This window comes from Pelodiscus sinensis, chromosome 5 (genome assembly GCF_049634645.1).
Source record: "Pelodiscus sinensis isolate JC-2024 chromosome 5, ASM4963464v1, whole genome shotgun sequence".
NCBI lineage: Eukaryota > Metazoa > Chordata > Testudines > Trionychidae > Pelodiscus > Pelodiscus sinensis.
Genome location: NC_134715.1, coordinates 5,349,861 through 5,362,692, shown reverse-complemented (window position 1 = coordinate 5,362,692; position 12,832 = coordinate 5,349,861). Strand labels below are relative to the sequence as shown.

The 12,832-nt window shown below is 53.9% G+C and overlaps 1 protein-coding gene across 3 annotated transcripts in view; it reads left to right on the top strand.

Moving 5' to 3' along the window:
* Window positions 1-5,766: 5,766 nt before the first annotated feature.
* Window positions 5,767-12,832, top strand: part of LOC102458289 (prolow-density lipoprotein receptor-related protein 1-like) — a 35,577-nt gene continuing 28,511 nt past the window's right edge. For all 3 annotated transcript variants that reach the window (XM_075929348.1, XM_075929347.1, XM_075929345.1), the window contains exons 1-3: window positions 5,767-5,893; window positions 7,977-8,090; window positions 11,602-11,721. In XM_075929348.1, the coding sequence (XP_075785463.1) occupies window positions 5,821-5,893; window positions 7,977-8,090; window positions 11,602-11,721 (307 nt within the window). In that variant the 5' untranslated portion in view covers window positions 5,767-5,820. The remainder of the gene's footprint in view (window positions 5,894-7,976; window positions 8,091-11,601; window positions 11,722-12,832) is intronic.

Here is a 12,832-nt window from a genome sequence, read left to right as displayed (position 1 = left end):
CTGGCTACGTCTACACTGGCATGATTTTCTGAAAATGCTTTTAACGGAAAACTTTTCCGTTAAAAGCATTTTCGGAAAAGCACGTCTAGATTGGCAGGATGCTTTTCCACAAAAGCACTTTTTGTGGAAAAGCGTCCATGGCCAATCTAGACGTGGTTTTCCGAAAAAAAGCCCCGATTGCCATTTTCGCGATTGGGGCTTTTTTGCGGAAAACACTACTGTGCTGTCTACACTGGCCCTTTTGCGCAAAAGTCTTTCGGAAAAAGACTTTTGCCCGAACGGGAGCAGCATAGTATTTCCGGAAAAGCACTGATGATCTTACATGAGATCGTTAGTGCTTTTCCGGAAATTCAAGCGGCCAGTGTAGACAGCTGGCAAGTTTTTCCGCAAAAGCAGATGATTTTGCGGAAAAACTTGCCTGTCTAGACACAGCCACTGTGTCCGGCCAGGCTCTGTTCTTAAAGGGACAGATTCCCACAGACCGAAGAGACACAATGAAACTGCAACAATAAAACTAATAGCACAAGCCCCAAAGTCACTGCTCAAAGCAAAGTTCTGCCACCCATGACCTGTCCGATCCTGGCTCTAGGCTCCTTGCACTAACTAGGGAGAGAGATAGCTCAGTGGTTTGCACGTTGGCCTGCTAAACCTAGGGTTGTGAGTTCAATCCCTAAGGGGGCCATGTGGGGTAAGTCTGTCAGAGATGGTACTTGGTCCTGCCATGAGGGCAGGGGGCTGGACTCAATGACTTCCCAAGGTCCCTTCCAGCTCTATGGCATATTACCACTATGGATGCCGTGCTCAGCTGGGTGACTGGACCTGGGCCCTTGCTGTTCCAGCTGTCCTGCCAGGCGTGGCCTGGGTCAGTGCCACCACTTCTGAACGCCAATGAGAGGACGCTCAGAGGGCTTGTTAGTGTCACTCACTCCACCCTGTGCCCTTCCAGGCTGCTACACCATGACAGCTGCTCAGGAGCTGGGGACTGCAGGCCTGCTCCCTGTGGCCTCCCTATGGCGCCTCCCCTCCCTATGGCCAGGTGCCCAAGAGCCCACCCTGCTCATCATCCATCATGTACTGGCACCCTTGTATCATGCTCATTGACTCGAGGCCACACTCCATCCCTAGGATTAGTCTGTGGGCGGCAGTGCCGGATTAGACAGCAGCATGAACACGGTTCAGCAAACCTCTCCTGTGTCAATGCAGCTCTGGCTGAGGGGTTCCCTCCATGTCAGCTGCACCTTGCACCCAAAGCTCCGGGCATTGTGGATGCAGGTGAGAGCAGGGTTGGTGCTTCGGGGACTCTCCAGGGGGCACTACTCCGCCCACTACAGAGGTCAGCTGCCTCAGAGCTGCATGCCCGGCATCAGCCAGCTGCTCTGGGGACTGGCAGAGCAGCTTTGGGGCAGGAGTTTTCAAAAGCAGTGAACCTGGGGGGGGCCTACGTCCCTTTTTCAAAAGTCCCAGGCGGTTCAGAGGCTGGCTTCATGGGATCGTGGCAGATGGGACGGAAGTGGTTTTTACCCCTAGGTGCGGGTGGAAATGCGGGTGGAAATGTTGCCATTGGAGGGAGCTTTAAACGTGACTCCTGCAAGCTTTGCTGTCAGGTACGGGGCACAGGGAGCAGCACGCACCCCCTGCAGCCTGCGGAAGCCTCCGTCGCTCGCTGGACAGAAGTCAAGGTGCAGCCAAGCTCTCTTCTGTTTGTATCTTGTCATAGATGCGGAGGAAGGTGCCCAGCTCTCTGGGACAGCGAGCAGCTCCGGGAAGCTCTGCTAATAACTGTAGCACTCGCCTGTTGCCATCTCCTGTTCTCTGGCTAGAATCACAGGTGTAGCCTGGCTGCTGTGTGCTGCTCTAGTGCCGCAGAGGAGCCAGGTGATGGTGCTGGATTTTGCCAGGTAGCTCTCAGCAGCATCAGATAGGGAGGAGTCTGGCTCCTGCCATGATTAGCACCGTGAGGCTGGGCTGCTGCCAGCCAGTGGGTGCACTTACCTGGATGGATGTGCCCTGGCCTACAGCCACCCACACGCAAGCTTAGCTTTCCTCCCCTGTGTAACCCAGCTGATTGCCAGGGAATTAGCTAGCCCGGCATGCCAGGCAGGTAGGCAAGTGCTTGCAGGCTCCAGCCGCGAAGCTGGAGGCTGTTGTCACAGCCTCCCGCTCCAGTGTGGTTGTAGCTGTGCATCTGGCCAGTCTGTTTAACACAAGGAGGCTTTGAAATGCTTTCCAACCCTGCCTGTTCCTAGCCCGCCCCCCACCCACGCCAGGGCTGCCTGTTTTTCCCCTCCACCCTGTCGCTGGTCTCTATAAACAGCCGGGGCTCTCCGGGATGGGTAATGGGCCACCCGAACCCGTCAGTGCCGGCCTGAGGTGAACTCCCCTCGCAGCAGGGGCCTGAGTTGCTGAGCGGTACCAGGCTGGCGGAGCGCTGAGGTGTGTTGCTGCGGCAGGGTTGTTCCAAAAGGGGGACAACTGCCCTGGGGCCCGGTGAAACAAAAAGACCCGGAGCTCCTGGCTGCTGCGACGGTGGCAGTGGCGGCCAGAGCCCTGGGCCCTTTAAATCATGACGGAGCGCTGCATGGCACCCTCTGGGCAGCACTGAGGCCTACCTGGGGAAGGAGTGCTGCTTCCAGGGGCGCAGAGCAGTCCCCCCGCCTTGCCCAGGCTGCCAGCCCACAGCCCACAGCGCAGCATGTTCATTCAGCAGCCCTCCCTTTAGTTGTGAGAAAGGCTCGGTTCGGTGGCGAAGGCGCTCAGCCAGGTTTATTACCAATGAAGCACAGGGCCAACACCCCCTCGGAGCTACAGGTCATCAGGGCTGCTCCCCACTCTGGCACTCTGAGTGCAGAAGGTGGGGGCCCACAAGAGACCTTAAGCAATACCTTGCCTCTATAGTATTCTGCGTAAAAGCTCCCCAACGTTACAGATTCCCTGGCCTTGGGAGATAGGCTGCCACCACCAAGTGAAAAAACCCCTTCTTCTTGAGCCCGGGAAGAAGCACTTGGAACTTCTTCCAGGGGGGTACCCCAAGCTCTTCTTCAACAAGAGAGCTTAAAAAAAAAGAGAGAGAAAACAAACTGTAATCTCAGATAGCTGTGAGTTTCAGGCATGCATACACAGACCTCCTTTTACCTTCCAGGACACAAGAATCAAATCATCGCCTTAAAAAAGGTGATTTTAGTAACAAAACAGAAAGATATACTTGATAAAGCATACTTGGTTGCTAGGTGTTTTAAAGCAACTGAGAAAAGAGCAATTTAAAAATACAGAGAAATTCCACCCCTGGGATACAGCTTAAAGTTACAACATGGGGCAGAGGGGGGGGACACACATGGACTTAGCACAGAGAAATTTAACCAAACAGCAAAACAAAGAAAATAACCTGATCATGTTGAAATAGACATTTCCCTATCTACTCACGATCTATGCTTCAAGGTCCGGTCCATTTTCATGCCCAGTATTCTTTGTAGGCATGGTATTTCTGCCTGGTTCAATTCATCTTGTTCCCCCAACTCCTGGCTTAAAACTCACACAGGCAACATCTAGACTACACAGTTTTTCCAGGATACCAGAGGTATCTCGGAAAAACTGTTCCTCATCCAGGGAATGCGCTTATTCTTCCACTTTTTTTTGCAGAAGAGCAAACACACTCTTTCAGAAGCCCCTGTATTCCTCCTTTCATGACGGGCCAAATGTCAGAAAAGCCTCTTTCGAGAAAAGAATCGGAAAAAGCAGCAGTGTAGACTTAGCCACAAAGAGAAACTGCAGGCAGGTACCCCTTGCAATTCAAATCTCAACACTTTCTCCCAATGGCTCTCCTGGTTCCCTGTCAACACCTCCTAGCTACCTGAGTTATGCCCTTCCAGCATGACTGCAAACTATTGATAACTACTCTCTGGGAATAGTTGTCCAATCAGTTATGAACCCGCCTTATAGGAGCCCCATCTAGGTTGCATTTCCCTACTTTATTAATGGGGTCATGCAAGACTGTATCAAATGCTTTCCTAAAGTCTAGGTATACCACATCTACCGCTTCCCCCTTATCCACAAGGCTTGTTATCCTATCAAAGAAAGCGATCAGGTTGGGATATATTAACAGGAGTGTTCTAAGCAAAAGATAAGCAGTAATTCTTCTACTCTACACTGTGCTGATTAGGCCTCAACTGGAGTATTGTGTCCAGTTCTTGTGCCCTTATTAATGTCTCTGAAAAATTGCCAACAATCTTCAATTGTTTTTCCTCTTAGGGATGTTTTTCTTCCCAAGTGATGTTACCTATCATCTCCCTGAATTTTCTAAATTCTGCCGCCTTGAAATCCATTTTGCTGTTCTCCCTCCTGCCATTCCTTAGAATTGTGAACTCCATCATTTCACGATCTCTTTCACCCAAGCTGCCTTCCACTTTCAAACTCTCAACCAGTTCCTCCCTGTTTGTTACAATCAAATCCAGAACCGCCTCCCCCAGTTGCTTTCTCCACCTTCTGAAATAAAAAATTGTCTCCAATACATGCCAAGAACTTGTCGGATAATCCATGCCCTGCTGTTTCAACAGATGTCCGGGCAGTTGAAGTCCCCCCTCACCACCTAGTCCTGTGCTTTGGATGATTTGGTGAGTTGTTTAAAAAAACCTCATCCACCCCTTCTTCTTTTTTAGGTGGTCTGTAGTAGACCCCTACTATGATCTCACCCTTGTTTTTTTACCTCTTTTATCCTTACCCAGAGACTCTCAATAAATCTGTGTCCTATATCCATCTCGACCGCAGTGCAAGTATATACCTTTTTAATATATAAGGCATCATCTCATCTGCAAACTTTATCTGTGATTATTTTGTTTTCTTCCAAGTTGTTGATAAAGATGTTAAATAGCTGCTTCTTTATCTTGGTCTAGGATTGATAGACAATCCAGTAATTACCTGGGTTGCCTCATTTATCCTTTTAATAATGTTACAGCTTTAGTTTTCTTCCAGTCTTTCAGAACTTCCCCAGTGCTCCAAGACTTACTGAAAATCAACATTAATGGTCCATTGAGCTCTTAAGCCAGCTCTTTTTAAACTCTTGGATGCTGGTTATCAGAACCTACTGATTTGGTATAGTGCATTGGCCCTTGGGTTGCCAGGACCATGGTTTGTTTCAGAACACCAGAGGACAGGGAGAGCCAGAAATGCAGTCCCTGGCACATCTTAGGGACTGGATTAGGTTCCATCTAGTTCATGCCTGGTGCAGTGAATTTTCCATCCACTCACATGGCCCCAGGCAAACAGGGGTTGGCCCTTGTGGAAGAGAGAAGTGTTGGTGAATGGTACAGCTGATTGACCACATGTTGGTTAACTGTGAAATATATTCACAACAGATCCAATTTTGGGAGCTGGGACTCTTGCTCAGTGCTGGGGATCTCAGTGTGGTTTCTCCGATCTCTTCGGCGGCCAGGAGAGGGGCTGGCACCCCCAGCACGGCAAGGCCCACGCCCCAGCTCCGGGCCGGACACCGGGCATAAAGACAAGGATGATGCACATGATGCCCTGTCACCCACTCCTGCGTAGGGGCAGCCGCTGAAACCCGCAGAACCTGGATCCTGGTGGTGCGAGCTCAGCTGTGCGCGGGGCGGGGCAGAGGGCGCGGGCTCAGCTGTGGGCGGGGCGCGAGGGCGCCCCCTAGCGCTGCTGCCGCCCGGTGCGCGCTCTGCCCGCGCTGGCTCGGGGCTGGAGCCCGGGGCGGTGATTGGCCCCGGCCGCTCCCGCAGCGCCCAATGGGGGCCCGAGCCGGGGGATAAAACCCTGGCGGCGCCCGCTCTCCCCGCGCTCCTTCTTGCCCGCTCCCGCACCATGGAGCGCGCTGCGCTCCGCCTGCTGCTCCTGGCTCTCGCCGCCGGCTGCTGCCGCTCGCTGCCCGACCCAGGTGAGTGGGGAGGCTCCTTCCCCCGCTGCCCGGGCAGCGCCCTGCCTCCGCGGCGGCTCAGGTGGGGCTGGCGGCTTTGGGGTGCCCCCTGCCCCGCTGAGCAGCCTGGCACCGGGGGGCTGCCGGGGGTGGGTCTGTTGCTAACTCTGCCCAGGGGGTGGCTGAGCTCAAGGGGGGGCTTCTGGACTCCAGTGGATCCGGGGGGGCAGGTCCACGTGTTCCCAGCTCCCATGGGGTGTGGGGCCCATCCAGTGTCCCAGGCCAGGGGCGCTCAAGCTGCGGGCCCTGGACCCCTGGCTGGGGGGGCGCATCCTCCCCGAGACGGGCCAGACCTCCAGCCACTGGCTCAGAGGGTGACTGCCCCATGGCTAGTGCTGTGAGCTGCAGCCCTTGGTGGAGCGAAGGCCACGGCATGGCCGGGCTGTGCAGTGACTAGCTGTGGCTGCTGGCAGGTGGGCTGTGCGGCCCAGCTCTCCACTTGGGACCTAGGCTGGGGTGGGGGGCAGGGCTGGCCCATAATATTTTGGCACCTGAGGTGGGGCCCTGAAATGATGCCCCCTTGCTTGGGCCCAAACTTTGAAAGGTCTCAATTCTGCTGCCTTCCTGTTCTACTCCTGTGGTGCAGCAGAGAGAATACACCTGCACCAGCAGCAGAATCTTCTACACTTGGGGGGGGGGGCTAGTGGTGCCCCCCACAGTCTGGCACCTGAGGTGGCTGCCTCAGTTTCCTCATGGTAAGGCTAGCCCTGGGTGGGTGGGGAGTCTGCTGGCTGCTTCCTCCTCCCAGAGGAATCCTTGCCTCCTTCTGATGTTGGTTAGGGATCTGCAAAGGAGGCTGAGAACCCCTGCAGTGGTGTGGGACTTAGTGGGCAGCCAAGTGCTTGTCTGCATGGCAGGGCAAGCCAGGACCTCACCAAGCCCCTACAAACTTCCCTCTAACTTGGCTGTGTCACTTGCCCTGGCATTATTGCTCTGGGGGGGGAGGAGGGGCTATGCTGCAAATGCCTTCCTGCTAGGCTCAGTTTCCCAAGGCAAGTGGGGCTAGTAGCAGGCCCATAGGGGTGACAAGTGGATGGCTTCAAGTGACATGCATCTGAGGTGCTAACAAGGCACAGTTGGCCCTAAGGAGACAATTAACTGACTCTTAATGTAGCTGCTCAGCAGGGCCTCATTTGTCCTCTAGGGACCATAACAGATCTCTAGAATTGGAGGCACCTTCCTTGAGCCATTTCTGTGGCTCTTGGTGTGAAATCCCCCTGGCATGGTAGTCAGGCCCATCACGCCTCTTGTGCCAGAAGCTGACCCAGAAAGCACAGCTGTAAGCTAGAGGAACAGTCCCATGTCAGAAGGGGCATTGTCACTAGGCATCTTGCTTCCAGGCTCTAGACCTCTCCTGTCTGCCCCTTGGGTGGCTATATTGGGGACTGATCCTGACCTGGTCCTGCAGCCAGGTGCTAAGGGTCCTGTTAGTGGACAGGAGTATTGTGCCATACTCGGGGGTGTGGTGCAAATGGCTAGTGACTGCCTGGGGCTGGTCTGCTGCCTGCCTTGCTCAGAGGCAGCCTGCTTGGGCTTCAACCAGCTGTAATCTAAGACTAGTAGTCCTGACCTGTGTTCTCTGGAGTGAGACTTGGACTGGCTTGACTCTTGTGGGCTATTCCTTTGCAATCTCAGGTAGGTGGTGCAGGTACCAGACACCCCACTGTCATCCCAAGCCATCAGGTCCTGCTCCCAGCCTGTGGGAGGGGGAGGAGTGTTGCAAGTCTGCTTGCTGGCACTGCCCCTCGTGTGCAGGAATGAAGGCAGGGCCTTGGTCTAAGACCACAAGCCATGGCATCCCTACAGCAAAGTTTTGCAGTCTGGGCTGATATCAGGTGGCAAGTCTTCTCTTCCCACCCTCCCTGAGGACCAGGGATCATGATCAATCCTAACCTGTAACGAGCATGTCCTTGCCCCTCTACTGCTGCTCAAAATCCATGTCCTCAAGCAGCTTCAGATGCCAGCTTGACCTTCCTAAGTGCTCCAGCAACAAGCTGCTCCCATGAGCATGGACACTCAACCTCCTCTGCCCTTCTCTCTGCAGGGGGGAGGAACTGTTCTGCTTTGCACCAGGCAGCATGTGGTGAGAGATGTGTCCCTTTCCTGTGGCTCTGTAACGGAGAACAAGAGTGCCCGGATGGGACCGATGAGCACTGTGGTGAGTTTGGGCTCTAGACTGACCCCTTGTTGGAGCAGCAAGGTACCTCCGTGCTATCATTATCCCTTGCAGCAGATGCAGGGAGGCTTCTTGCAGCTTTAGTCCAATGGCCCACAGGCCACTAAGCCAGTGGTCCCCAACCTTTTGGGGCTGCCAGCAACAGTGCCACCCATGCACTGCACTCCCAGGGTTGGCACCACCCATGTGCTGTGACTGTGCTGCACGCTCAGGGGTGGGGCTGCCCATATACCATGTGCCCAGGGCTGGAACAGCCCATGTGCCTGGGGGTGGGGCCGCCACCACCCATGCACTGCATGCCTGGAGCTGGCACCTGCACCATGTGCCCAGGAGCCAGCAGCGCCCATGTGCTGTGCACCTGGGGCTGGTGCTGCCCATACACTGCAAGCCTGGGGCCAGCACAGCCCTCATGCTGCTCGCCCAGGGCTGGTGCCGCCCCTGTGCTGCATGCCTGGGCCAGCACCACCCATATGCTGCATTCCATACGCACCCAGAGGTGGGGCCACCTAACCACCATGCACTCAGGGCTGGCACCAACCATGTGCTGCACACCTGTGGCCAGTGCCACCCATGTGCCCAGGGGCAGGGCTGGCCCCAATCACTCAGCAGGTGCACAGAAATGGCCCAGTGGGCGCCATGGCAGGGACCACTGCACTAAACCTTTCAATCAGTCCATGGCCACTTCCCAGACCCTCAGGCTGGGAGCAGCCCCAGAGCTTAGAGTGGCTGCGCCACCTGCCTTGGCATGAGTGAGGGGGAGCTTTGCATGCTGCCCTGCCTGCAGCAGTCTGTCAGCTCCCATTGGCTGGAACCAGCCAATGGGAGCTGATGACTTGTGCTGTGGGCAGGGTCAGTACATGGAAATTCCCCCCAACACACAGCTGTGCAGCCCAGAGGAGCACTTGGAGCAGGAGCTCTGGGGCTGTGGCAGGGAGCCTAGCCAAGGCCTCATTGGGGAAGCACCTCCAGGCCAGAGCCTGCCTCTGGCAACCCACCCCCTTCTGCACCCAACTCCCTGCCCCGGATCAGAACCCAAACCCCTGATATCCCCAGGTCACAGCTCCCTCCCAGACCTCCTTCCCTGAGGCCAGAATCCTCTCCTGGACCTTGCACCCCAATCCACTGCTCCAGGTCACAACCCTATCCTTCAACCAAACTCCCTCCCACCCTGGGCCCTGCACCCAACCTCCATCCTGCACCCCACAGAATTGCAGCCCTTGACACCTTTCTAAAACCTTGGAATGTCCCCAGCAAAAACTATTGCTCAGCCCTCTGGTCTCAACCCTGAACTCGTGGAGAAGACACCTGTATAAAAGCCCTCTTCTGTATAGAGGCTGAACACTGACCCAAAAGCAAATGTGAACAACCCCACCACCACTTACTGGGGAGCATGCCCTGGGTATTTTTCAGACCTTGTAAGGGAACTCTTCTCTAGCCACGAGAGTTCTCCTGCTAGGCTCTTGAACCACCAAATGCCAGCTCAATGGTGAGCTAAGAGGAGCAGCCCCACTACAGCTTGGTTTGTAGAAACCTTCTTGATGGCACCACACTGGAGATTCTAGCATGAGCAATCTCTGCAAATTCATGTAAGGTCTCAGTAATAGGGGGTGAGTCTCCAGCTGAGATGACGAGACGCACACTGTGACCTACTAGTGTTAATGAAAGCTGGGGTCTAGCTAGGCCGTGTTACCACACCAGCATGCTCTCCAGCCCCTGCAGCTAGACTTGCAGGACTTCTTACCACTCCTAACTGGAGTCACAGGCTTTAGTTATTGCAGATCCATTACATCTTGGCAACCATGCGCAGACTGATAGTTGTCTGAGACTGTAGCACTATTTCCCAGCCTAGTATCTGGGGTGGGAACCTGCTGGCTCCCCTCTTAACAAGGCTTTGTTACCTGTTTGAGGTAGTGTTTGCTTGAGCTTAGCTTTGAGAGTAAACTTGACCTGGTGGGCCCTTAATTACAAATGGAGCAGGCTTCTCCTCTGTTACAAGGGTGGTGTTTAGCTCCATGCCCTGGCAAACACCTAAATATAGAGTGGAGCATGTGTAGGGGAATCGATACTATTCCATAGCCATCCTCACTCAGCAAGGCCTGTCAGGCATAATGCCAGAGCAGATACAGGCTAGCTTCAATTGTACTGTACTAAATATTGACTGGAGTGACTGCTCTGTACAGGCTTCATTGATGACCCATTAAACACAGTTAACTGCTGGGCACTTTCTCTCTGTTAAATGCACAACTCAGGCAAGCAGCTGAAAGATCACTCATCCTTCTAGTGATGTGCCGCTAGCTCTCCCAACTGGGGTTAAACTCTAATCCAAGGCCAAGTTTGCAAAAGCCGTGCCCATTGGCTCTGGAGCGTGGGTGTGCAGCCGATGGACAAAATGCCAAGCCTATAGATGACTCTGCATGGCCAGGAAGGGTGGTCACAGCAGGCATTGGTCATGCTAGACCTGTGATGTCCAGCCAGTTCTGAAGCAGTTGCTGTGAGACACTCAACTGGCCAAACACTAGCCATGTGGGACTGTGGTAGACACCAGTGCTAGACTGAGCTCAGTGGAAGTGGCGCCTGCATGCTGGCTGCAGTGAGTGGCGGTATTTGGGCAGTCACAAGGCATCTGGCTGACAGGATCTCTTCCAGAAGTCTGCAGCAGCTCTTGAGTCTACAATTTGGACCACTAAGGGCACCTCTTGGGTGAAGACTGGTCTTCTGAATACCTTGGGGCACAGTCTCCTGACTTGGGTTCCCACTAAACCATCAAAGCTCCCTTTCCACCTCTGATGGCCTTTGCCAAGGACATCCTTGGCCAGCAGTCTGTGAGCTTCATCTGGAACAAACTTGTTTCTCTATTTGGAGTTCACAAAGGCCGTTTCCAGAGGCCTGTTTCAAGCTTTCTGATGCTTAACTCAAGCGCTCCATACTCCAGGTAGAGAATAGACAAACGAACAGGGAGGTTGGTTTAATAGTCCTATGCTCTAAATGGCTGGCTGCTCATTCCGTTCTGCTTTGGAAAGTCTTCACTATATTGCGGAATCCACGCTTCAGTGAAGACCCAAGTGAGCTGACTATCAACTAGGGATACTGTAGTCTCTAAAGCTGCCCTTCTGAAAAACAAGTGACCATGAACACTGATGCCAGCAGGTGTTCACCCCACACTGCCCTGTAAGCATTGTCGTGTGATGGCACCTTCCCCAGAAAAGGGTTCCCTTTCAAACCCTGCCAGCCAATGACTGAAACCTCCTATAAAAGTCTAGTTGTTGCTTGGTTGTGCAACTCAGCCAGCAGCTGCTGATCTGGTAATAGGTAGCAAATCAGACTGCCCTGTCATGGTGCTGGTAGACCAGCCTAGCTGTCTCATGCTTGGGGTTGCCCTTCACCAGGCTGGAAGGGTGCAGCATGCCCACAAGGTGGTAGTGGCCGGCAGTCGTGAGTTTTCCGTGCAATGGCTGTTAAAGACTTTCCTGTCTCTCTCCTCACCCTTGTTCAGAAGCAGCATGTCGTGGTGATGTGGATGCATGGCAGTGTGACAATGGAAGGTGCATTTCTAGTAGTTGGCTCTGCGATGGTACCAGTGACTGCAGAGATGGCTCGGATGAGAGAAACTGTGGTAAGTATGATTCTCTGCCTCTTGGGACTTGTGTGGTGCTCCTAGTGTGACTACAGACAGACCTCTGAGAGCTGCACCCTGCCACTGGCTTTCAGGCACCAAAGCGCTGACGTGCATGCCCCTCGGCAGCAGGCCTTGTGCTAGAGAGGAGTTGAGCTGCTGTTTTCACTAGAATGCCTCCTGCAGAGGGAGGGTTCTGTGTTGAATAGTCTGGCTGCTTCTAATGCCCAACAGAGCCAGCAATCTAGACCCCATCCAGAAAAACCATGCGGGCCTATAACCTGAGACTGAGATTTGCAAGATGCATATCTGGGTGGTGCCCTGCCCCACAGCCAGTGGGTGAGGGAGAGGTGCCCCACATACATGGTGGCCTCTCCTCTCTGCTAGGAGCTGGTGCTCTAGAACTACTAGACCTGCCTGTTCATGGCAGATGGGAGGGAGTCTAAGATGGCTGCTTCCTCTGACACCAAGGCCTGAGACCAGCTATAGGCAGAATCCCAGCTGAGAGGTCAAAGATAGAAGTGCTTGAGCTCTTGAGCATGAACAAATGACTGGCTTGTACCTTGTCTGTAGCAATGACCCACACCTGAACTACCTGAATAAAAATTTACTATGTAACGGTATTAAACTGCCCATACTATTGTAAGTCAGTCTTGGAAGATGACCCCATACACTTTGACTACCTGCTGTCTGACCTCTGTGCCTCAGGCACTGTAGCCATGGGTTGGGAGTCTCGCTGGCAAACTGCTTCCTTCCCCTGTGACCGGCACTTGTTTCCACAGGAAAGCACTCCTGCTGGCAACATGCTGTTCCCACTGGCACTTGTTACAGCAGGATGCTGGGTGTGGGAGGGCACCTTTTTGTACAAAACCAATTTTGTCACGCCATTGCCTGTCGGCATCGCTAAGTGGGAAGCAGAGCCTTGTAATGAAGAGGCTGTAAATGTCCTTCCCTGGAGTCCAGGGTGGCTCTCACCTGGGATGGCTAGGCTGGCACATGGCTGACTTTTTTATTGCAATTGGTCAGATTAGACTAGTGTGAAGGGTTAAGTTTCCTGCCTTTCTCTTGCTCTCTGCTGGCTAAATGCCATCGAAGAGCTCCATAAGCTCGT